This window comes from Podarcis raffonei, chromosome 14 (assembly GCF_027172205.1).
Source record: "Podarcis raffonei isolate rPodRaf1 chromosome 14, rPodRaf1.pri, whole genome shotgun sequence".
In the NCBI taxonomy this organism is placed as follows: Eukaryota; Metazoa; Chordata; class Lepidosauria; order Squamata; family Lacertidae; genus Podarcis; species Podarcis raffonei.
Window position 1 is genome coordinate 39884482 of NC_070615.1, and position 25953 is coordinate 39910434.

The 25953-nt window shown below is 48.3% G+C and overlaps 1 protein-coding gene and 1 non-coding gene across 2 annotated transcripts in view; one reads left to right on the forward strand and one right to left on the reverse strand.

The window, feature by feature from the left end:
- The window catches only part of GPRC5B (G protein-coupled receptor class C group 5 member B), a 29071-nt gene extending 4038 nt beyond the window's left edge, over positions 1-25033 (reverse strand). The window contains exons 1-4 of the mRNA XM_053366136.1: positions 24859-25033; positions 13406-14423; positions 5306-5418; positions 866-3009 (exon numbers count right to left, since the gene is read on the reverse strand). Of these exons, the coding sequence (XP_053222111.1) occupies positions 2965-3009; positions 5306-5418; positions 13406-14414 (1167 nt within the window). The 5' untranslated portion in view covers positions 14415-14423; positions 24859-25033 and the 3' untranslated portion in view covers positions 866-2964. The remainder of the gene's footprint in view (positions 1-865; positions 3010-5305; positions 5419-13405; positions 14424-24858) is intronic.
- On the forward strand, positions 21468-21541 carry TRNAI-GAU (transfer RNA isoleucine (anticodon GAU)). The gene has a single exon. It is a non-coding gene; the product is annotated as a tRNA-Ile (tRNA).
- Positions 25034-25953: the final 920 nt, after the last annotated feature.

Consider the following 25953-nt stretch of genomic DNA (forward strand, 5'->3'; position numbering starts at 1 on the left):
ATAATAATAATAATAATAATAATAATAATAATAATAATTTATTATTTATACCCCGCCCATCTGGCTGGGCCTCCCCAGCCACTCTGGGCGGCTTCCATAAAAACCAAAAATGCAGTAAAATATCACACGTTAAAAACTTCCCTGAACAGGGCTGCCTTAAGATGTCTTCTGAATGTCAGGTAGTTGTTTATCTCTTTGACATCTGCTGGAAGGGCATTCCACAGGGCGGGCGCCACTACCGAGAAGGCCCTCTGCCTGGTTCCCTGTAGCTTTGCTTCTCGCAATGAGGGAACCGCCAGAAGGCCCTCAGCGCTAGACCTCAGCGTCCGGGCAGAATGATGGGGGTGGAGACGCTCCTTCAGGTATACTGGACCGAGGCCGTTTAGGGCTTTAAAGGTCAGCACCAACACTTTGAATTGTGCTCGGAAACGTACTGGGAGCCAATGTAGGTCTTTCAAGACCGGTGTTATATGGTCTCGGCGGCCGCCCCCAGTCACCAGTCTAGCTGCCGCGTTCTGGATTAGTTGTAGTTTCCGAGTCACCTTCAAAGGTAGCCCCACGTAGAGCGCATTGCAGTAATCCAAGCGGGAGATAACCAGAGCATGCACCACTCTGGCGAGACAGTCCGCAGGCAGATAGGGTCTCAGCCTACGTACCAGATGGAGCTGGTACACAGCTGCCCTGGACACAGATTTGACCTGTGCCTCCATGGACAGCTGTGAGTCCAAAATGACTCCCAGGCTGCGCACCTGGTCCTTCAGGGGCACAGTTACCCCATTCAGGACCAGGGAATCCTCCACACCTGCCCGCCTCCTGTCCCCCAAAAACAGTACTTCTGTCTTGTCAGGATTCAACCTCAATCAACCTATGCCAAACACAGGTGTAACCAGGGCCAGCTTCCATCTTTTCCAAGAACGGGTGGTGCTGGCACACCAGGCAGAGCAGAAGAAAATTACTTCTGCTTAACACCACCACCTGAGAATCTAAGAGCAGTGCCAGATCTAGGGTGGAGTTCTCCTAATCACAAATGAATAGAAACCCCTGCATATAGAAACATAGCATGGCAGGGTTTTCCCCAACTTGCTGGCTTTCTGCAGGCAAGGAATGTCCATTGCATAGAAGAGTTTTCAATCAAATGAGCCTCCAGCTCCTTGCAAGCATTGGAAGAGTGCTCCAGATGTCACTGAATCCAAACCACCTGATCTATTCCAAACACCTCCAACATCCCTGATTTGTGGCCACCCACCCTCTGCCAGAAAACTGTTGTTAAAAACCGGTTGTTAAGTCTGAAGTGGTACTACCCAAACGACGAGTTGGTGACCTCAATGAGAACTAGGCCGAAATTAACAAGATCAGGCTTATAGTAAAGAAACCAGGGACATTTCCCAAAGTAAAAATTTAAAAAACCTGTCTTCTTTCCTTTGCAGGATACAGCCTTGCAAAGCCACTCTGTTATGTGGTCTTTATTTTGTTACATTATCATTTATATTCACCATTTGAAAATAGATATATATTAATGAGAACAGATGCAAAAGAATTCCATCCTTCCGCATACTTTGCAACTTCATGTAATGTGTGTGTGTGTGTGTGTTTAGAAAAAAAAACACAAGCAAACCTCAATTGCTTTTTTTTCTGCAGGAAAGCAGGGCACAATGCTGGCTTGACTGGAGGATGTGATGGCTGTTCACATGCCCAATATGCGTTCGATGCTAAACAAATGAAGGGATGCTCTGGCGAACATCATTAAAACCATAAAAATGTGAAAAGGCAGGCAGGCACATGGGACCCTCTGGTGAAACGGGGTGGGGAAACAACCACACACTTCGTTCCCAACCCCCACATGAAAATAATCCCATTAGAAAACACACAAAGGAATAAAATCCTCTGTAAAAAAAAAAAGCATACAAGGAAATGAACAACCCATTGCAGTCAATGAGACTCCAGTGCTAAACTGGAGTTGGGAGGAGAGTGATGGGGGAATCCAATGTTTTTTAGTGAACCCTGCCCAAGGGGCGCCTCAACTTTCCTAGATTTCCTGTGTGTCTGGTTCCATTTCTTGGACACACTTATGAGCCACAATAGCCTTGGCCTGCCCTCTCTCTCCCAACCCCTTCTGCACAACACGATTTAATAGCAAGTGCTGCCTTCGACATGGCCGTGTGCAAAAGAGGCGGAGCAAACACAGCCCCACCCCCTTTCTGCAGGAAGGTTGCTGGGGTGCTTCCGGGGGGAAGAGTGGCAGGCCAGCCGCCATGGACCAGCCTGCACTTTCTAAAATAACAAAGTTGGTTCCTCACCCTTGTACGGCTGGCCTTAGAAACCCAGTATATACACAGTGGTACTTTCCTTCATTTTGGAGTGAGAAATGACCTCTAAAAAGGGCCTGGGATGGCCAGGAAACACTATTCTAGATGGATATAATTTTATTTTTTGACCCTATGACCACTCTCTCCTTTCCAAGATGGCCAGTTAGGTTGTCAGAAAGCCTGCCGGGCTGAGCGCAGTGGCAATCTGAATTAAGGACTTTTTTGTTCTATCCTCTTCATCTCAAAACTTGGATGGCCGGACAAAGGCCATATTTGCCTTGCGTTCTGGTTGCAGCAGAGAGTTGCCTTCCATTTCTGAACACTGTGTCCCCTTTCTCCCGTTTTTATTTTTGGAAGAGTGCGCCTACGTCTATTTTTAAACTTAGTTTTAGCTTATATTTCACTGCAGAGGTTTTGCTTTTGTGGTTAGCTTATCAATTCAAACGGTGCTCACATTTTTATTTTTATTTTTAAAACAACAACAAGCTATCCAGTCTAGGATCTCCCATGCTCCGTGGATGGGTCCCCTCCTCCCGCACTGCTGGTGTCCTGTGCTAGGATTATTCACTCTTCCCTCAGAAAAAAATAAAACAACGCACACTGCCAGGAAATAAAATCTGTCTCTCTCTCTCTCATCCTCTACAGCCTATAAGCTTTTTCACCAAAGGTGTCTTCCAGTGTAACTTGGTGGAGCAGTTGGAATCTGGAAATAAGGATAATAAAGCCATAACTAAGCATTCTAGACCATTAAGAAATCACTTAAGACAGGCTGCATGATATACACAAAAGCACACAGAGCCATCCCAAATTAACACCATGGTCAGTCAGTATGCTAAGGGCTGTAGCCAATGTTAAGTCGTAGTCGAGAGTTGGAATTAGTGGGCATGAGCACTGCTGGTCCGCGACTTTCAGCTGGCCTGCTCTGAATAGGGCTCACTTGGAGACAACTCGAGGGGTTTTTGTAACATGCTCTGTGAAGACCTAGCTGTCAGCGAGGTGGACAACCTCTGGGCTGGATACCCAGGTCCTTCATCCTTTTCTTTATGAACATTATGAAGCAGCATTCTACTACTGAAGGACAAAAACACCAAACTCTAGCTTCTGGGATCTCCAGCCCTTCCCCCCATCCCTTCTGGAGAATATTTCAGGGAATGAATTCGGGACCACCAAATTATGATGTCTCCCAAGAAGAAGGGTTCTAGACTAGTCTTCCCCTCAGACATGATAGCTTTCAGTCATGCAGCCTGGAAATGGTACAGGCCAGACTCCAGCTGACTACTTCAGTGAGCTGGGCCAAAGCTTGTATTGGCTTGTACCCACTGGGACAGGTAGGCCAGAAGGCAAGGAAGCCAACAGTAGGTGGCGCTAGAGCTAATAGCAGACTCGTCCTAGCTTGGTCCCCATCCTCCTACAAGGGCAAATCTGAGACAAGAGGAGGAAGGCGATAGCAAGGGGCACCAGCTGGACTGGTTGTATGTAAGAAGGCAGACAGATGGGAGCTGAGTGAGGTAAGTGTGGCTGACTCCCGTTCATTGTATTGGACCAGCTTCCATTGCCCAAAGCACGGGCACCTACAAACGAGCAGGGGAAGAAATTCAACTTTAAAAAATATTTCTTGTGGGTGATGAATATTGAGTGAATAAACTGAACCCCCCACTAGATTTTAGTCTTGTGGTGTGCAAATCTCAGCCTCAATCATGGCACTTAGCGGATATTTCTAAATCTAACGTTGACTCCTAGGGAAAGGCCACAAAAGCAAACTGCCTCTTTCAGACCAAGCGATCAAAAGCCAGGTTGCAGCCAGTATAATCAACTAAATTGTGGCTTGGGGAGGGAGGGAGAGGGCAGCTTATTGCAGCTCGGAATGGCATTAGCTCAGAGCAGTATTAGCTGCAGAGAGCCGCTCTTGAGCTCCCCCTCCAACTGGTTACATCCTCACAGGGGCAATCTGGCTCCCAGGGCTCTGTCCAACAGTGTCTCTCCACTCCCCCCCCCCCACCTCTCGCCGAGTGAACAGGGCTGGCAGCAGGCTGGGGAACAGACCTTACAAACTGATGATAATATTTGTGCATTTCAAAAAGAATAAAAAAAGATTGTGTGTAAATCTGCAGTATGGTATCAGCAAAAACGCCCAATGATAATAAAAGAAAACAGCCCAACTTGCATGGAGCAGAAGCTGGCTCATGAGTAGCCTTTTAAGCAGCATGTATGTAGGCATGGACATTTTTTAAAAAAGTGGGTGGGGGGGATGAGCGTTTTCCTTTCACCAGCAAGCCGGAGAGAGTGAGCACACAGAAAAGCGGCCTATGGAGTTTCTTGGGCGCACTTAAACACACACAATGCAAATGAGATGTAAGGAGGCTGTTTGGCTCCAGATCTCTCCGTAAGCCACTCTCGCAGTGACCTGGCTGCGGATTAAGAGAGCAGCTCGCGTCCCAAGGCCACACAGACCCGTTTAAGCGAACTCTCTTGTGCGGGCTTCTGTTTGGAGCAGTGTGTTTCTATCAGGAGCTCAGTACAGGCACGTGTGTATGTGTGTGTGTGTGTGGAACTATCATAAGGAAAGGTGGCAATGTCCTCAGCGAAAGAGGGCCTTTGTAGGGAAAGTGCTGGCTTTTCAAAAAGGAAACAAAACCCAGATGTCTGTTGCAATTTTTAAAAATAAAAAACCAGACACCTGAATTGCTGTTAACGGTGGACATTGAGATATAACTCATTGAAGGGGGGGGGCGGATGGCATTGTTTGGACCAATCCTGAAAAGAACAATCTTAGCAGCAAAAGCTTAAACAGCCCAACAATGTCAGGAAAATTTGGAATTTAAGTCATCTTCTGAAGGACAGCATGCAATACTTATTATTTGAACCGTTCATGTCCCCAGTCTATCCTGCCTCCCCAAATATGCGTAAGCATCCAATTGAATAAAGTTCTGAGTTGAAACCAGAGGTTGGGCATTCACCCTAAAAGGCAGCATCTTCTAGAGTCACATTTTGATACTTACAGTCCCACCATTCAGGACAACTGCCATCTCAGTGGGCTGGTAGACGTTGCTTCTAAAGGGGGCGCCGGGACGGCTACCCAGGCTGCCGTTGCGAAATCCTGCAGTCCGCAAAGCTGTGTGTGGTATATTTTGGGGTGGGGAGAAAGAAAAGACAGGTAAAAGAAAGATGTTTGCATTCTGGAAATATATATTTATATAAAGGAACTGTATCCTGCTTCCCTTACTGGCCCACCAGATGCCTCTGGGATGTCTGCGAGCAGGTTGACATCCTAATGGCCGCTGTGGGTGCAAATGGTAGGTGCAACCTAGTGTTGCAGCGTAAAGTGCTCCCCATCGAGGATTCCAGCCAACTCCATTCTATCTCAATCCTTGCCAGGTTTTCCACACATGTCACCTTCCAGCAACCAGTCAATGTTCTGTGATCACTGACCATGCCCAGTCTTCATTGGTCCATTTCTGGGCTCCACTACACTCTTGCCTTATTTTCCCCAACTCTAAAGATTTTATGCACCTCTGCAAACCTTTGGGATCTCTGCTCCCTCCCAGAAACCTGCTGATACCTTCCCTCTTTACTACTGTTTTGATTACCTAAGGATCACCTGCACTCACATCCTAAACCTCGGAAAGGAAGGGAATAATACTACCTTTGAGTATTGAACAGAGAGCATATCCTATCCATGCCATATATTTGAAGCGCATCCAAAGCACATATAAAGCACAAGATGTCCCCCAAAGAATCATGGGATCTGTAGTTTGCTTGGGGTCTGTGAGGGGTAAACTACAGTTCCCAGGATGCTTTGGGGAAAGGTGTGCTTTAAAGATGCACTGAATGCACTTCAAATGTATAATAATAATAATAATAATAATAATAATAATAATGTAATAAGAATAACAGGAAAACCTTATTCCTAAACTTCATAGATGGCAACTAGAGATGGGAAAATCTAGTGATTTCAGTTTCTCTCAGTTTCTCATTTTTCCAATCTTAAATTTAGCTCTTCACATTTCTACATCAGCTTGCTGTCCAGCCGTCCCCCAAAAACAATTGTTTACTTTTCATTTCATGAGGTTTTTCATATCGATTTATCTCTCTTATAAAGTACCAGTTCAGAAAGCTACAAAGCTGATAAAGTTACACCACAATGAAATAAAAAGCTGATGAATTAAACTCTACAGAAAAGAGTCAAAGCAATTCAAAACATTGTGAAAGTATTTGCAGTTTCTTTTTTAAAAAAGAAAAAAATCCTAATAAAAATTCATTAACATTTTATTGTGCATTTCTCCCAATCTACACCATTTTTTAATATCTGCTCAAGAGAAGTTCTTCCTAATGTTTCACTGAAATCTACCCACCTAAATCTACTTAAGCCCATTAGATAGACTCTTGTCTTCTGACTAATAGTGATGGCTGGCGCCCATTGGGACTGGTAGGGTGGACTGTTGGAAGACCAACAGTAGGGGGAGCCAGAACCAATGGCAGACAGGGCTAGAGCCTACTTTTGTCCATCCTCCTCCCTGCTGAACTCTACAAGGGCAACACGGAGGAGGTAGGCAGTTGGAGGATGGCTAGAGAGAGGTTGAGGCTGGTGGGGCAGAACTTCATTCCCTCTAATGGACCAGCCTCCACTGCTTCTGGGACAACAGAGAGCAAATATTTTCCCACTTTGCTGACACAAGTGCATGAAACGCTACTGTGCTGTCATGCCTAGATGAATGTATATAGTATTACAGATGTTTTAGAAAAGGAGGAGCTCTCAATTTTGCTCATAGCAAAAAAGGTGGGAGGTCAGGCAATATTTGGTTTCCCATATCCCATTCCATTGGGAAGCTTCTAATATATTCTATATACGTAATTATTATATCGCCTTTGTGAAATAACATCTAGCAAGCTTGCTGCAATCTGCAAATTTTAATGCAGATGGTGAAAATATTGACTGACATGAAAGAATCACAAATATTCAGATTTAGGCAGATGTTGGGGAGAGGCTTTCCTTTCCATGTTAATCTGAGGCAAAAACAACAAAGGGGGCAGAGGACAGACACTCCAGGCAGCGGTAGTGCACATTTAAATCTACCCACTGATGGGTTCAGTGCAGGTGAACAGCGATTAATCTTCCATGGAATTCTGCCAGTGGGTGCCCATTTGTAATCTGATTGGCTACTTGATGGTAGTGACCTGTAATGTGGTTGGTTCCAGCAGTGTGACCAATTTTCAGTTGTTCCTTATTAGCTAGAATTTTGTGTTACTTCTGTATCAAAGGACAAAGTTAATTGGACAGCCAAAAGACATTAAAATAATGGACAGCCAAGGACTGCATACTTCACTGCTAGGCACATCAGAAGGTGTTGGGCAGCAAGCCCATGGTTCACCTCTTCTGCATCTGGGCAAAAATTACACCCCAGAAGAAATCCCAGCAGCCTCTTACACTAGAAATATAAATCCTCTCTTGCTGGACCATTGGCTATTGAATAAAGAGGATTGCTTTTATTTGAGACACCACAGACACCCTGAACTTCTGGTTTTTATTTGGTCACCCCCCTATTTCATTTCTGCACATGGCGACAACCTCTCCTCCTTCACTGCCCTCTTAAACCTGTTATGGATAGTCTGGTGCCTACTGAACACATTTCTGCCTAGGAAAGCTTTCCCTGAGGTGTAACATGGTCATTTATGGAAGATCAATTTAATATTTGATGAAACGTTGCTTTTGCTGTTTTTGGAGTTTGTTCAGATAGCTTTATCATATTAAGAGAATGTGGTATCAGTGTGTGGAAACAGTCCAGTTCCATTGATTCCCCAGGCATGCACCTTCAGATGGTGGAGATGCCAGGTCTCATCCTGGCACTCAGGCAACTTCACTTGGTCGCCAGTGGCCGATAGCCAGGTGCAAAATGCGCCTGGCGCCTGACTAATTTTGAACACTGGTCCCTGATGTCCAGATAGAGAGGCCTGGAAGGCCATGTCTGACCCCAGGACCTGAGGTTCCACATCCCAGAGCATCACTGACTAGCACTGGTTCTCCAGGGTTTCAGACACAGTTCTTCTCAAACTGGAGGAGCCGGGGATTGAACCTGGGACCTTCCAAATGCAAAGCAAATGCTCTACCACTCAGCTATGGGCCTTCATGATACTGAGTCAGACCACTGGTCCACCTAGGTCTGTATTGTCGGCACTGATGGTCCATCTCCGAGCCCTACGTGGAGCTGCCAGGGTGAGACTCCACCTGGCGCCTTCTGCATACAATGCAGATGTTCTACCATTGAGCTGCACCCCTTCCCAAGGTGCTATATCTCTACAATCCAATATGTTAAGGAGGAGTGCTAAGTTCTCATTTGTTTCTACGTAGTAAGAATTCAAAGACGATGGAAAAAAAGTAAAGCCAAGGCTTCCAAATGAACCACCTTCCAATGAAAGTCAGCTTCCAAATGAACCAGAATTCAGCCATGTGACAAAATCAGCAGTCTCTCATGGGATCTGGGGTGTGGAAAAACCAGCTCCAACAAGCCAGTATCTTCAAAAGCTTTCAAAACTCGCCTGTCATCTCACTACAAACATTTTGACATGGAGCACTCCAAATTCAGAGCTGTGCTGAGGAAACAAAGATTTAAATTGGCAGTGGCTGGTTACTCGCATACTAAACAGCTGAAGAATGCCCTTGCCTCAAACCACCGAGCTGCTGACAGACCGTGTAGACAATACTGAACTAGACGGATCCCAAGATAGGTTACCACATTAAAACACATTAAACACAGCTGAAAACAACTTATAAGGCTGTTTTTTATGTCACCAATCATTTCAAGGAAAAGAAAAGACACACTTTGTTTTTAGATAGTTGATGTGGCTTTCTAGGGGTTATTGTACTACAACCCCAATCATCCCTAAGTACTGGCCATGCTGTGTGGGACTAAGAGGAGCTGAAGTCCATTCTCATAGGGAGAAACACAGGTTAGGCATCACAGGGACCACCACCAAAACAATCACAAAAATAACAAGGCTCTAGTAACCTAATTCTAAGGGAAACCAAACCCAGGATGAGCACTGTAACCCTGAAATTTCTCACTGCTCGGAAGTGGGTGGTAGGGGTGGACTGTTGGAAGACCAACAGTAGGGGGAGCCAGAACCAATGGCAGGCAGGGCTAGAGCCTACTTTTGTCCATCCTCCTCCCTGCAGAACTCTACAGGGGCAACACAGAGGAGGGATGATTGGAGCAACAGGGATGATTGGAGAGAATGCCCTAGGAACTCCAAGTTACAGGGAACCAGGCAGAGGGCCTTCTCGGTAGTGGCACCCGCCCTGTGGAACGCCCTCCCACCAGATGTCAAAGAGAACAACAACTACCAGATTTTTAGAAGACATCTGAAGGCAGCCCTCTTTAGGAAAGCTTTTAATGTTTAACAGACCACAGTATTTTAATACAGTGGTACCTCAGGTTAAGAACTTAATTCGTTCTGGAGGTCTGTTCTTAACCTGAAACTGTTCTTAACCTGAGGTACCACTTTAGCTAATGGGGCCTCCCACTGCCGCTGTGCCGCCGCCGCACAATTTCTGTTCTCATCCTGAAGCAAAGTTCTTAATCTGAGGTACTATTTCTGGGTTAGCGGAGTCAGTAACCTGAAGCGTCTGTAACCAGAGGTACCACTGTACTTTGTTGGAAGCCGCCCAAAGTGGCTGGGGAAACCCAGCCAGATGGGCAGGGTATAAATAAATTATTATTATTATTATTATTATTATTATTATTATTATCATTAGGAAGCTGCCAAGCTGTCTCTGTTTGGACAAAACTGTTGCTACCACTACATCCTTCATGTCCGAGCAGATGGGATGGAGGGTATGCCTGGATTACTGCGTGTGTGTCTCTCTCCTGCGCCTGACAGGATAATCTTTTCACAGCGGGAACAGGCTCCTGGTTGATTAGCCTCGTCCCTTTAAGCTGAATTACATGGCTGTCATCCTTGGCAATCTGGGGCGGTCGCTGCAGGCCTGAGTGGCGCTCAGCTCTCAAAAAGATTGCTCCGTTGCAGACTCCGTCCCCAACCCAAGTGTCGGAAAGGTGACACAAGAAGCCAGACGCAGCTCAGTGGTACAGCACAATGCTCTGCAAGCAAATGGCCCCATGCTTTATGACTATTACATCAGCATCCAAACTGAGTGCTGGGGGCTGCACAAGATGTACAGAACATTTCTACCCCTAAGACACATGCCTGCCAACATTGCACAACTGTAAAGAAGGAGTCTCTTACAGTACTCCTCATAAGTAAGAATCACATCCCAGAATCATCTGGGTGGCTCCTGCAGATGCTTTGTTTAGAACAAAATGGCTGCTGGCCACTCCAATGTTTATGGGAGAAAATTTGTAGCATGTTGTCCACACCAACAGATACACACCACTGTGGGGGTTTTCGGAGGATGGTGGTGCTTTTTTCCTTATACACACCAATGACAGGATGTGTTCAGATTAGAAACAGTGTTTGAAATTAGCCAGGCGCCAGGCAAATTTTGCACCTGGCTATCGGCCACTTGTGACCAAGTGAAGATGCCCGGGTGCCAGGATGGTGCCTGGCATCTCCATCATCTGGTGGTGCATACCTGGGGGTCATTGGCTCTGCCCTCACACACTAATACCACTTCCTGTAGAAACAGGCCAATATACATGTGGACTCTCCCTGGATAAAGTAACTTTTCTTCTTTAAGTTCCTCATGTTCTTAACCTAGCTCAAGGGTGTCATCTGAACTAGACAGATGTTTAACTGATAATCAATCGCAGTCAGTCCATCATTTGGAAAAAAATAAGACTCTCTAGAGCTGTCTTGCTCAGAAATGGCAACTGGACATTTCATTTTGGCGACTGCAACCTTGGTTTATGGAGCCATTTGCCGCCTACCTTATTTATCAAGAGTTTGCAACACAGAGAAACGTTTTGTGGCTGCAGCCACGTCACTTCCATTCTCTTGTTCATTCAACCGGCAAATGCTGGGAGTTTCAAGTGGGCAAAACAGGGTATCGATAGCGCATTTGCAGGATTTCTGAGGTTAGGCTGCAGGAACTTCTTGAGTTCACTGTTTGGGTCTTAGCTATGGATAACCCCTTGTCAAAAAAGCACGAGGGGGAATGTAAGAACATAAGAAGGGCCTGCTGGCCCAGGCCAATTACTCATCTGGTCCAGCATCCTGTTACCCTGTTGCCCAGATGCGTCTGGGAAACCCGCAAGCAGGAGCCGAGGATGAGAGGAGTCGCCCTTCCTGCGGTTCACAGCGACTGGTATTCAATAGCATTACTGCCTTCAACCGTGGAGTATAGTCTTCATGCATAGTAGCCATTGATAGGCTTATCCTCCACGAATTGGTCCAATCCTCTTAGAAACGGCACGAAACAGAAGCTGCTTAAAGCACACCCCAAATGCCGGACAAAATGTGGGAAATGGCACAAGGCACCTTCCTCACAATGGACATATTGCAGAACATATTCCAGGTCTTTCACAAAGGTTGCATTTTTCTGTGATAGAAGAAAAACTGGGTTGATGACTGCAGTATTCCGGAATAGTGATAAATTGATGTAATGCGGGGGGGGGGGATCCCAAACAGTCATAGTGCCGCTAACGGTACATCTGGAAGGGCCCCAGGATGCTGGACTCTTGGCCTGACCCAGCAAGGCCCTGCTGATGTTCTTATTACAGCCTGAACAATGCACATCCTTCAAAACTTCTCTGCCTGCTGTATGTACAGCAGGGATCCATTTATTCTGTAACAACCTGACCTGCACGATCTTCTCCAATGCAAGGATGTGCTCCTAACCAATCACAAATGTTTCCTTTTCTTTCCCTACCTTGTTAGAATATTGAACCCCACACCAGAGCTGGTTGCTCTTGCCACCTTACAGCTCAGAAACAACATCCGGAAGCATTTAGCCTCTCAAAAGTCAGTAGCACAGAGCCTAAGGCAAGCTATCCTAGCTGTAGCGTATACGGTAACTTGATCACAGAATCTGAGGAGGGGGAAAGTGTTATACTATAAGGAAGCATAAAAACCCACAAAATATGCTATGATGTGACTGCATTTGGAATATGTTGCACAATTCTGGTCACCTGACCTCAAAAGCCATGTTCGAAATTAGCCAGGCGCCAGGCGCATTTTGCACCTGGCTTTCAACCACTTGTGACAAAGCGAAGGTGCCTGGGTGCCAGGATGGCACCTGACATCTCCACCAGCTGGGATCTGGACTGTTTTCACACACTCCTACCCCATCCTGTAGAATTCCATCAGTTATATTTCATCTGCACAATCGGAATGAGTTTCTGGAACCAAATTGCTTTTTCTGTGCAGCCTGAGCAGGAGCAGTCACCATTAAGAAAAGGAGGTCGGAATAGGCCAATATATATGTGGGCTGTCCCTGGATCAAGTGACTTTTCTTCTCCGAGTTCTCAAAGTTCTTAACCTAGCTCAAGGTTGTCATCTGAACTAGTCAGATGTTTAATCAATCACAGTCAGTCCATCATTTGAAAAATAAAGACTTTAGAGCCACCTTGCCCCCAAATGGCAACTAGATAATCCATTTTGCCGACGGCAACCTTGGTTTACGGAGCCATTTGCCGCCTAGCTTATATATCAGAGTTTCCAACATTGCTTGTCATTCTAACACACCAGGACCAGCCACACCAGCGGCAACCGGCAGAATTGTCTCACCCAACTAGATGCCGTTTCATGTGAACTATAAATATTATGCACCCACTGCCCATTTAACTACAAAAATGTAAGTTCTAGTGGATCTGCAACATCCCTTAGATCTCCTCCAAAGGCAACTATGGAGACATTTGGAGCATGTGGTCAAATAGGCCTCTCACCACCTCAAAACTTGCCACCACAATTTCCTTTCTACAGAATGCGTTCCCGCCTGCCAAATACATCTTTATTATAATGCCCTAAATATGGGATGGGTAACCTGTAGCCATCCAAATGTTGCTGGACTCCAACTCTCCCTCAGTCCTAGACAGCACAGCCGATGGGCAGGGATGATGGGAACTGTAGTCCCTACAACAATTTCGAAGGCTGCGGGAGACCCATCCCTGCCCTGCAAAGAACACATTGTGGTTTAAGCATCTTACCTGCATTATGCTCATCCATTGAAAAGGCTTTGTTTTCCATGTAGCTCCGCGGAAGCTGCAGGTCGTCCTCAAAAGCAGTCTCCCGCATCCGTGGTTGCGAAGTATCAAAATAATTAGGTGTGTTTTCCTGCTGGGATGGGAGGATGGAGCAGTGAACCTCCGGGATAGCGTGGAAGATCACGAAGACCCAACCACTAGACACCAGTGCTATTGCCAGAGTGGGGTCACTCCATTGGTCTCTTCTCCTCAGTTCATTATTACCATAGAGGTACATAGTCAGCCAAGCAACCCAAAGGAGGATTGAGAAAAAGCTGGTTAGAATGAGGCACACGCCGTTCTTCTTCCATTTCTTAAACTTCCCGCACACTGTGAAGAAAGAAAAGCCCAGGGCCAGCACCATCAGAAACATAACGTAGATGGAAGCCATCGCGAAATCCATCGGCTCGTAGCGGCAGGCCTGTTTCCCGTCCCGCACGACTGTCAGTATCATCCACTCTGCTGCGATAATGACTTGGACCAGTGCAAAGCAGACGGCGACGCCGGCCAGCTGCCACCCGGACGGGCTCTTGCCATGCCGGACGAGTTTCCGTAGCCTCCAGGCTTGGACAAGCAAACACGAGAAGCAGAGCGCAAAGAGGACCCCCCAGGCAAAACGGCGGACTGAGCAGATGGTCTCATCCTCCTGGATGATGAAGGCGAAGGCCAACCCGAAGAGGCCCAGGGTCCCAAAGAGGAAGAGGAAGTGGACCCCTAAGGGGCTCTTCTTCTCTTTTTCCTTGATGAAGGGCAACCTTGCCAGCAAGATCAGCATGAGGAGCAGCGTCGTCAAGACTCCAGCTCCGGCCACCGCCTCCACGACGATCCCCCAGATGGCATCCAGGTCACACAGGTAGACATATTGAGGGAAAAGGTCCAGGCCGCACCCTCTGGAGGTACTGGAATTCTCCGACGATCCATAGCCCACCACAAAGAAGAGGAGGAGGAGGGCCACAGTTGGGAAGGGGGTCATTTTTCCTGCCTGAAACCAAAGAAGGTGAGCAGATACAAAGAAGAATGTTACGTTATGGTCTATTTCCAGGTGGGGCTAACATGATAGAATGCTTCCCTCATACCAAATAATACAGTGGTACCTCGGGTTACATACGCTTCAGGTTACATACGCTTCAGGTTACAGGCTCCGCTAACCCAGAAATAGTACCTCGGGTTAAGAACTTTGCTTCAGGATGAGAACAGAAATCGCGTGGCGGCGGCGCGGCAGCAGTGGGAGGCCCCATTAGCTAAAGTGGTGCTTCAGGTTAAGAACATTTTCAGGTTAAGAACGGACCTCCGGAATGAATTAAGTACTTAACCTGAGGTACCACGGTAATTCCTGAGCAGGCTAGAACGTTGACCTGCTTTGCTTGTTATTGTATAGATCACAGTATTGGCACTGGGTTTGAAACCATTTTTTATAGATATCCAGTTGTTTTATGAATGATTTTTCTGACTGTTGAAATCGCCTTGAGAGGCTTCGCAGCAAGCAGTTCACAAATGAAACTATAATCAATAACTAACTAATAATGTATTGTTATTAATATTTGTATAATAATAATAATGGGTTGTTATTAACTGTTCTGTGGGCCTTGTGGCAGTTCCCTCAGGGTGAGAAGCAAAGTTACAGGCAGAGGGCCTTCTCAGTATTGGTGCTGTCCTGTGGAACACCCTCCTGTCAGATGTCAAGGAAATAAACAACTATCTGACTTTTAGAAGACGTCTGAAGAAAGTCCTGTATAGGGAGGTTTTTAATCTTTGATATTTTGCTCCATGTTTATATTATGTTGGAAGTTGCCCAGAGTGGCTGGGGCTACCCAGTTGGATGGGCACCGTATAAGTTATAAAGTTACTGCTACTACTAAGCTATTATTGAACCAAGCAGCATTCAGAAAAGTGAGCACCCAATATGTGGTCAAAAGAACTAAAGCGTCCAGACCGAGGCACACAGCTGGGCCACCTGCTCTTTTGAGATAAACTACAATTCCCAGAATTCTTTGAGGGAAAGAATGTGCTTTGAAGGTATAGTGTGGGTGTAGCCCAGGGATGGGGAACAATTTTTTGCCAGAGAGCTTCACTGTCTTCTGGGCAACCATCTTGGGTGGATGGGGTACTTGCCAGTGATGGGTGGTGCCAGAGACAGAACTGGGCAGTGTAATGCATGTAAATGTTAGTTTGTACAGTTGGCTAATTTCTTCACACCTCTCTCTCTAGCCGCCATCCAGGCAAGCAGATGAGCATTATAAGAGTTCAATTCCAGCCATGCAAAAACACCCAAGGAGGGTGTGAAGCAAGGCTAGTCAGGGGTGTGAAATGGGGGGAAATCCCAAGGGCCCGGGGGCGGGGTTTCAGGTGCTGCATTTGGTCCCTGGGACCTAAGGTCTCTCCCCCCACAAGACAGGCCTTTGGTCTGACCCAGCAGGGTTCTCCTCACTCTCTTTAATGTTCTCAGCCTAAGCTGTACCCAGCAAGCCATACCAATGACCCAAGCAGGTATATTTAACTTTTAAATAAAGGAGAAAATTTGTACAGTACTCAGCGCATCAAACAATGCATTGATTCATGGAAAGCCGTGCGGAGAAGCAATTCCAATCGGCAAAGATGTTTGAAAGAGATGTGATAAACAGCCTTTTAGAGCAAACGTCAGATGATCAGAACTTGCAATTCCCCCCTCCCCCACTGCCTTTGGCTCCGTGTGTGCAATTATTCTGCGCTAGTTGTTTTGCTTCAGTGTTGCCCAAACAAGTAATGAGCGAGGGTTTCAAGGCAGCTCACTCTTTCCAAGAGGTTTCTCCTTCATTTTTCTGGATATTTTATTCATGTCATGTACCCCCCATGTGATTGAGCTATTCTAGGACAAGTCTGTTTCCCGAGAGATCACACAGCATGGATAACCACTCAGAGTCAGCCTCAAGTTGTATTTCATTTCCTCTTTCCACTGAGATAGGGCTGGGCAGGGTAGAAAATCCCCTTTAAGCCATAAAGGAGACAACTGGCAGAGCGAGCTGGGGTGAAACTGCCTCCCCCATTGAAAAGGTTGGGTAGTAACAGCTGACAGGAAACACCTTCTCTGCCCAAGACACTGTACAGCTTTGCCCCATGAAAATAGACCAGACTGGGCTGGTTCAGAGGCTATTTCAGCTGAGGGTTGCATCTTATTGTGTGCAACTTTCTGAGGGTTGCACACCCAAAGGCAGGAGGAGGCAGAGTAACAGAAGTGATTTTGTGCAAATGGCTACATCTGAGCCAAGCAGAAGCCAGAGATTTGTGCATTTGCTTTTCTCCATTTCCCATGCCAGGCAATCAAATGTGGCTACCTTCGAAGCTGACTCGGAAACTACAACTAATCCAGAATGCAACATCTAGACTGGTGACTGGGAGCGACCGCCGGGACCATATAACACCGGTCCTAAAAGATCTACATTGGTTCTCAGTACATTTCCAAGCACAATTCAAAGTGTTGGTGCTGATCTTTAAAGCCCTAAATGGCCTCGGCCCAGTATACCTGAAGGAGCATCTCCACCCCTATCATTCAGCCCAGACACTGAGGTCCAGCTCCAAGGGCCTTCTGGATGTTCCCTCACTGCAAGAAGTGAGGTTATAGGGAACCAAGTACATGGCCTTAGCAGTAGCGGCACCCATGTAACACCCTCCCATCAGATGTCAAGGAGATGAGAAACGACACAACTTTTAGAAGACATATGAAAGCAGCCCTGTATCAGGAAGTTTTTAATGTCTGATGTTTTATGATGGCATGGAGGACTGCATTAAGCACCCAGTCAGGATGCTGGACTAGATGGGCCAATGGAATGTGGCCCTTGGAAAGTTTTAAGTTGGCCCTCCAGCTGAAATAAGTTCCCAAGCCCTGGGTGACACAGAAGTGTTTCAGGTGCCAGATCAGGTTGCTCAAATCTTCCAGACTGACTGGGGCAAATTCAGTTCTTTTCTATAGTTCCTCGTAGCACCATCAATATTCTACCCACCCAGGGACTCAAAGACCTAGAATCACCTCTGCAGAGCTACTGCAAAAACCTAACTCTGCCACTTGAAGCAGATTTCTCTTCCCTGCTGCAGCTCCAGAAGCAAAAGCAGACCCTGCCACGTGCCACAGAGTTGCTGCCGAGTCAGATTTCTGCCCAATCTTTCCCTGCCAGATCCAAGGAATAAGCTGCATTGACTGATAACGGAACAAATGACAGCTGAGCGGCGATCAGGCGGACGAAGATACGTGGCTGCAGAGCAATAATTAATAATGGCAATGTGCTTTGCATGCAGAACTGCCACGATGGTTTCCTCTTAGTCTGCACAATGCTGCACAAGAGAGAGAAAGCTCTACACTTCGGCTGCTAAGAGGAATTATGACCCTGTTCGGGGACATGGAGAGGTGGAGTAAAATATTTATTTTTAGAAGATGGAAGGGCTCGATCTGAATCCTAGTTGGATAGATGGTACTGTGGCCAAGGATAGGTAAGTCACTCAACCACTGAAGGCTACTGCAGGCTTTCTCCTTATTTTCAGCTATTGCATATTCAAATCTATCTCTGAAATCATAAGGGCTAGCAAGTCACATCCGATCTACAAAGCAAATGGGGGGGGGGGAGCTTAACAAAGACCAAGGGTAGTCTGCATCTAGTTCCACCCCTGCCCTGCAGCTTTGGTAGCAGCCTATCTGTCAGTTTAACAATCTTCCCCGATTGCCCTGGACTCCCTCCAAAAGGGAGGAGCAGACTGGCAAGCACCAAAGATAGGAAGGTGGGCTGCAGTCCGATTGGTGGTTCATAACTGTTGGAAGTTTGGTAAATACATTGCAGGGGTGTGCAGAGAGAAATAGTCTGGTAAGGCCGCTTGTCGGAAGGACCAATACAACTTAAAAGTTTATTATGCATGGAGAACAAAGCCATTCTAAGTTTGACAATATGACCAAGAGGCAGCCCAGAATTTAAGACTAGCACATGCTGCTACTGGCTGAACTTGGAGAAGAAGCAGGAGGAAGGCAAAGCCTGAAAGGACGTGATCTACTTTATCAACAAGCAGTTACTAAGAGAGAGCAGGAAGAACAGGTTGCCCTTCTGCCTTATCACCCTCCTAGCCCACTGGTTCAGGTAACTTATTGCAAGGGTTGTTGCTTGACTCCCAACAATAACAAGACACCATGCTTGGTCCCCATGGAGGGATGGAGAAACTTGCAGGCCTCCAGATGTTGCTGGACTGCAACTCATCCTGCCTCTGGCCATGCTGGAAGTGGGAGTCCAACAGCCCCCAGAAGGCACTGGGTTCCCTTATTCCTGCTCTGGGTCATAGTGCCTTGCTTTATCAGATTAGACTATCAGGTCAGACTATTGGTCCACCTAGCCCAGTAGCATGAAATCTCCAGGGTCTTGGGCACAGGTCTTTCCTATCACCAGTTACCTGGTCCTTTTTAAACTGGAGATGCTGAGGATTGAAACTGAGACCTTCTGCATGAACAGTCAAGTGTCCTGCCAACATCTCCATCATTGCATAGGAGCACAGATGTAGAGCAACACTTTTGTTTCAGCCAAATCTCATTGTGGAAACCTGCTTTGAAAGCAAGGGCTCACCTCTCTGGAAATACACAGATGATAGAGAGTGCCTCTGAGCATGTAGCTCTCATCACCACCAAGCAAGCAATCTTTTGCCCACACCTCTCATATTAGGGAATGGATTCCTGAGTCAGAGGCCATGAGGGCCAGTCTGCTTAGCTTTGCAAATGTGCTAGCAGTCTGATTGCTGGCTTTGCTCCATTTACAACAGGAGTGGGAAGACCTCAGGCCTGGGGCTCAAAAGTGGACCCCTGGCCCTTAAAAGGTCTGTGTCTGTATTTGGAATTGTTTTAAAGATGTTTCATTGCTTGCTGTTGGCCACCCCCGTTTCCTTCAGGCAAGAAAATAGATTTAATAAAGAATGGTTAACAAAAAAAAATCACTGAGGGATTACTAGATTTTGTAGCAAGATAACCTCTGCATTAAGGGACGCGGGTGGCACTGTGGGTTAAACCTCAGAGCCTAGGACTTGCCGATCAGAAGGTCGGCGGTTCGAATCCCCGCGACGGGGTGAGCTCTCGTTGCTCGGTCCCTGCTCCTGCCAACCTAGCAGTTCAAAAGCATGCCAAAAAAGTGCAAGTAGATAAATAGGTACCACTCCAGCGGGAAGGTAAACGGTGTTTCCGTGCGCTGCTCTGGTTTGCCAAAAGCGGCTTAGTCATGCTGGCCACATGACCCAGAAGCTGTATGCCGGCTCCCTCGGCCAATAAAGTGAGATGAGCGCCGCAACCCCAGAGTCGGCCACGACTGGACCTAATGGTCAGGGGTCCCTTTACCTTTAACCTCTGCATTGGATCTCTTCCATTAACCCAAGAACGTAAGCATGTATTTGAAGCTGCATCCTTCTTCCCTTGCTTTGTGGATTTTATTTATTTGTTTTCAAAAGAAGCATCCCTCCGATCTTCATCAGGAAAATAAATGACTGCAGACACAGATGGGCATGGCAAGGGCACCTTACGCCACCACCCGGATTTTCATAGGTCCGGCCCTTCACTGCAGCTTGACAAGACTGCCAGTGTAATAAGTGCATCAGTTCAACACAGAGGAAATCCTGTTATCCCCCGGATAAACAAGTGTAAATAAGAGAGCTTGTGCGGAGAAGTCACGGCTTCTTTTTTAAGGGTGGAGATGAGGCAAGCGCCACCCACTTACTAAGCAATAATAAACAGATCCAGCTGCAAAGGGTTCCTCGCCTGCCAAAAAGCTCTGCTCTCTTCCAGCCCAACTTCCCACCTCCAATGCAAGCTCTGCAAATGGAATACGCCAGACCCATCCTTCACTTTAGCATCGGACCCTGGGGGCTCCTATGCACCCCTTTCACACACACACACACCTCCAAGGCTAAACAGAGCCCCGAGGGACAGAAGAGGCTGGCAGAAGGATATCTCCTCCTCCACCAATAATCCTGCATACATAACATAGATTTAAAACACATGCCTCCCAAATAATTCTGGGAACTGTAGTTCACCCCTCACAGAGAGCTACAACTCTCGGCCCCTTAGCAAACTGCAGTTCCTGGGATTCTGGGGCAGGGGACTATGAGGTCATAGTCAATTTCTGCCCAAAATTAACGGTTGTGGCTAACGTGGGCCCATTTATTTCAGCTGAGTAGAAGCTGGCTGACTACAACCCAGTGGCGTAGCGTGGGTTGTCAGCACCCGGGGCAAGGCAAGTAATTTGCGCCCCCTAACCCGTGAGCCAGGTAGGGGCAGAGAGCTGTGAGTGCGCCCCCCCAGATGTTGCGCCCGGTGCGGCCGGCCCCCCACGCTACGCCACTGCTACAACCCACAGCATGTAAGCAGTGTGAGATTTCTCTGTAAGTGGCTGCTCAGATCAGTGCCGAAACTGGGATAGGCAAATGAACAATGATCTCACTCTCCCCACCACAGCACATAAACAGTGTGTGTTGCATCAACATCCCTCCACCCCGCCCCACTCTTAATCCCCTCTGGGTGACACCTACCCCCCTCCAATTCTCTATCCCATCATCTCAGTCTCATCTGCCATCTTTCTCCAGCGGCTGGCATGCAGACACCCCCAGCAGATCTCCCCCATCATTCAACCCCCTATCAATCACCCCTAATGCTGGATGCAGCCCTCTGCCCCTCCCCCCCTCTTCCCTGACTGCCCTATATCCAGCCTAATCCCCCACCCAGAGTCTCCGCTCCAGACTGCCCGTCTGCTATGGAGCTAATTCTCTATCTCTCTCTAGAGAAGCCGCAGCACTGTGGTCCTAATAATGAAGCTTTGCATTTAAGCCCCCACTCCCCCTGCCCCGCCACCACCGCTGCAAAGATCAATAGCATGTCAGTTCCATCTGGGCTAAGGGGGCGGGGGGAGGGATCAGAGCTGTCAATCTGCCGCAGCTGTGGACCAAGTGAGCTTTGCCGAGTTCTTTGCATATAAACACTGTGCATCAAGAGCCGGAGTGTGTAGCGTGTCCAGGACCAGGGGGAGACCAGGGTTCCAGAGCCTGGATAGCTCAGTTGGTTAGAGCGTGGTACTGATAATGCCAAGGTTGCAGGTTCGATCCCCGTATGGGACAGCTGCATATTCCTGCATTGCAGGGAGTTGGACTTCATCAGGGTTTCCCAAACCTGGGTCTCCAGCTGTTTTTGGACTACAGTTCCTATCATCCCTGACCAAGCTAGGGATGATGGGAATTGTAGTCCAACAACAGCTGAAGACCCAAGTTTGGGAGACCCAGGACTAGATGAGTCCCTTCCACCTCTACAATTCTATGCAATCCTCACCTGGCCCTGAAGCCAGTTGCTGTATCTCAGTCTAGCCTACTTCACAGGGTTGTTGTGAGGATAAAATGGGGGTGAAGGGAACCACGTACATCAACTCGTGCTCCTTGGAAGAAGGTAGGGTTATAAATGCAAGTCAATAACTGTGCAGCAACAACTTAACAAGCATGACTTGTCAAAGGCAGCCCCCCCCCCAGTTCTCCAGGCCTCTCGCTCTTCAAGCCCGTTCTTGAGCTCAGCATGAAATTTCTATTATCTTGGAATATGAGGAATCCTCCTGGGGCAAAGAAAGAGTTCTGCACAACCATAAAGCTTGCACATTGGCACAGGGAATATAAATGAGTCCAAAAGGTGCATCTCAAATGCTCTTCGAGACCCGGATGTCAGAGAATATTGAAGATCCAGGCTCAGCAACCTTTTTCAGACCCAACTTTTTTGCATTCCCTTATGGAGGCCACACATCTGTGGTGGGCAGGATCAGAGGCTAAAGTCGGTGGGGAGCAACACAATTTACCTTTGCACAGCAGCCCATTTCAAACTCACCCTCCTCTGTCCTCCATCCAAGCAGTCAGGAAGCATGACCAAACTGCAAAGGCTTCATTGCAGAGGGTTGGACTAGATGACCCCTGGGGTCATTTCCAAGGCTACAATTCTATGATTCTACATTCCAGGGAGGGAAAGCATGGCCTGGGTGGGATGTGGCCTGAGCAGAGCTTCAAGGGTCAGGTAGAGAGGTCTGGAGGGCCACATCTGGCTTCTGGGCTGGAGGTTCCTCACCTCTGTTTAGGACCCTGGTCCACGCAGAGCAGAGGGGGGAGTATTGCCAGTTCACAGGCATAGGCAAACTCTGGCCCTCCAGATGTTTGGGACTACAATTCCCATCATCCCTAGCTAACAGGGTCAGTGGTCAGGGATGATGGGAATTGTAGTCCCAAACATCTGGGGGGCCGGAGTTTGCCTATGCCTGCTTTTAAGCTTGCATTCAGATCAGCTGCACCAGCCAGGGGTTCTCTTATTTCCCAGCTAGCAAAGAGCAAGAACAGCCACTAATGCACCCCCCAAAACTGCATGAAGTAGGAGGGAGTTGATTGACTCTCTTTCATCTTGACCTCTTCCTTGTGTCTAAGGGAACAGAAAGAAAGGAAAGTCCATATGCAAGTTCCTGGCTACCAGCCCTGATTCTATGTCCTACCTCCACCGGCCAACACAGTCTGCCTCAGAAAGCTATTTGCTTGGAATTGCAAGCAGGGAGAGTTGTGCACAGCTCCTGTGCTTGGGGGCTTCCTACAGAAATCTGGATAGCCACTGTGAGAACAGGACAAGATGCAGCAGCACCCTTTGGGGTTTCTTCAAAGATCTGCCCAATCAAAACCCATATTTTGGCTCCCTCTCCATGCCCATGACTTCGGTTCTGCAGCAAGATACAGGCTGCAGTCCTAAACTCACTCTCCTTGGAGTACTACAGAGCAGGCAAGCATAGGACTATGCTGATGTCGTATACTAGCGAGTACAAAGCAAGAGAGGTAGCGCAGCGTAGTAGTTAGAGGAACTTAGACCTGGGCTCAAAGCCAGCTAACACATACACACAGCTTAGCCCCACTAATCTCACAAAGGCACCCACGTGCTGGTGGAGGGGGGGGCACACATACCCCCTCTCCCAGGTCTCCTCCACCCCCACCCCAGCCTCAAGAAGAGAAGAACAAAAAAGCCCGACAGATACTTTCCCTCTTTCTATTTGACCTTTAATTCCAGTGTTGCAGTTAGGCAGTTTTAGGCTCTAGAAAATTTCTCACCCTCTCCATGGCAAGATGCAATACTTCCAAAACAAACAAACAAACAAACAAACAAACAAACAAACAAACACACCAAGCATGGAAGGGGGGTTGCTTCCTGCTTGTTCTGCAGCGTGGGGCATCAGGCCTCTACCGTCAAGTCCAGCCCCAAGCGCAGCAGCACCTGATTAGTTCTCGGTTTGCTTATGGATGCAAATAATATTCTCTATCCACCTCTCCAATAAAGCATTAACAGAAAGTAAGGAGGCACGGAGAACAAACCTAGCTGCTTCCTCCCCCTCCTTCCCCCAGCCAGGAAAGGGAGGTCAATGCACCACATTTTGCAGAGAGAGTTTTCTGCCTCTCTGGCTGGGCTAGGCATCCCCTCCACCCACAGCTTATTGGGGAAAGGTTCAGCTCAGCGGCACAGCATCTGTTTCACAGGCAGAAAGTCCCAGGATTCAATCCCTGGCATCTCCAGATAGAGCTGCAGAGAGAGAGAGACAGAGAAATCCCATGTCTGAAATCCTGGCAAGTAACTGTGCTAGATGGTCTGGTAAAAGGTAGCTTTCTTAGGCACCTTGAACTCAACCCTCTTCCTCTCCCAAGACTTCTTTTCCCCATTTGGCTCCCCTTAGGAGTAAGGTTTAACAATGCTCCCATAACAAACAAACAAACAAGAGCACAATCTCCCCCTTCCAAACAAGCTAGCCAAAGTTCTCTCTTGAGCCCAGCAAATTATTTATACATTGCTCTCTTATGCCCTGTGAGTAATAACCTCAAGAACGAGTCCCAACTCTCCGGTAAGTTCTGAACTCCCCTAAACAACAGCTCCAAAGAATCACCCCTTACTTACTCCCCCGTTTTGTTTAGCCAAAATAATGCAGTGCGGTAACGCAGAACAACCTCGTCAAATATTTTGAGGGGTTTGGGATGTGCATGTGCGACTTTAGATAGATAGATACATACATACATACACACGCGCGCGCGCGTACATATTGCACCAGGCTGTAACAGAAAGGCTTGCAATCCTACCACCCGCAGTTTACTTGGAAGTTACGTTTCTCTGCACTACCTGGAACTGAAGTCCCAATAAATTGCCTGCAGACCGCCGGGTCTTTTATGGCACCGCCCCTCCCCCCCCCGCGTATCTCTAGCGTCTCGGTTGTGGGTCTACACACGATACCATGGGGGACGGGAGCCAAATCACTTCAATCATGATCCCCAAAACTCCACACAGGTTATGCAAGTCTTCTTCATCCAGTTAAACAAACAGACAAAAAAAGTTAGGTGGCGGGGGGAAGAAAACCCACCATTCCCCATACGCACGTGTACGCCACCTTTTAAATTCTCCAGAGATGTTCCCACGTTACATCCAACGAGCGCACAGATCCGTGCCCGCAAACGTTGGAACCGGACCTTCATGCGGAAGGTTGCGGGAGTGTACAGTCCGCGTCCACCTTCCAGGAGCCGGGCAAGCGCACGCCAGTAGCGGTGCAGAGACAGCTGTGCCCGGTGTAACGTGTGAACTGCCCGTGCCCTGGCCCCACCTTTCTCCTTCCCCCCTCACGCACTTTTTCTCCGAGGGCCGGCTTCAAGAGCAACTTGCAAAGCGCGGCTGCACGTGTACCGGAGGAGAGATCCCCCTTCTCTCCCGCCTCCCCAGGTTTTCTACCACGTCGCCTCTTCTCACGATACGCAGGGTCCCGTGTCATCCCGTTCACCCACCTCCCCACCGCGGTGCCTCTCTCACCCTTGGCCGGCCGGCCGGCTGGCTGCCTCCTTCCTTCCTTGGGAGTAGCCGGATGGCGAGGCGCAGGAGCCGAGGCGCACAAGCCGAGCGCAGGGTCACATTCGCGGCTGGGGCGCGGGGAGCGGAGCGCTCAGCAGACCCGTCCGCGGCGCCGCCGCCGCCTCCCCAGCAGCTGCAGCAACATGCACGGCCAGCCCCCCGGCCCGGCTCATGGGGAAGAGAGGAGGAGGAGGAGGAGCAGCGAAGGCGCCAGGGGGGCGCCCTCTGGGCAGCCGCCGCGCGCAGGACACCCTGGGCAGCCCCGACCGTGCGCCCTGGCCACCGCGCCTCGCTCGCCGCCTGCTCCGCGTCTGAGCTGCCTGCGCCCCTCCGGGCGCGCCGTCCAAGCTGCCCCGCCCCGGCCAAGCGCCGCCTCCGACACCGCCTCCTCCTCTCGCCTGGCTCCTGGGAGGCCTCTCGCGACCCACAGCGCCCCCCGAGCCGCGCGCGGGTGGGAAAGGAAACGGGCGCCGCGCCGGATTCATGGAACGGCCACTCCGGAGCAGGAGGGGACTTGGCTGGCTGGCTGGTTTGTATTTCCCGCCGGAAAGATGCGCCTTCAGAGCCGCGTGCCATCCGAAGGAAGGCCTATTGTTGGACTTAATGGGCCTCACTCCCAGGTAAGTATAGTTAGGAACTGCAG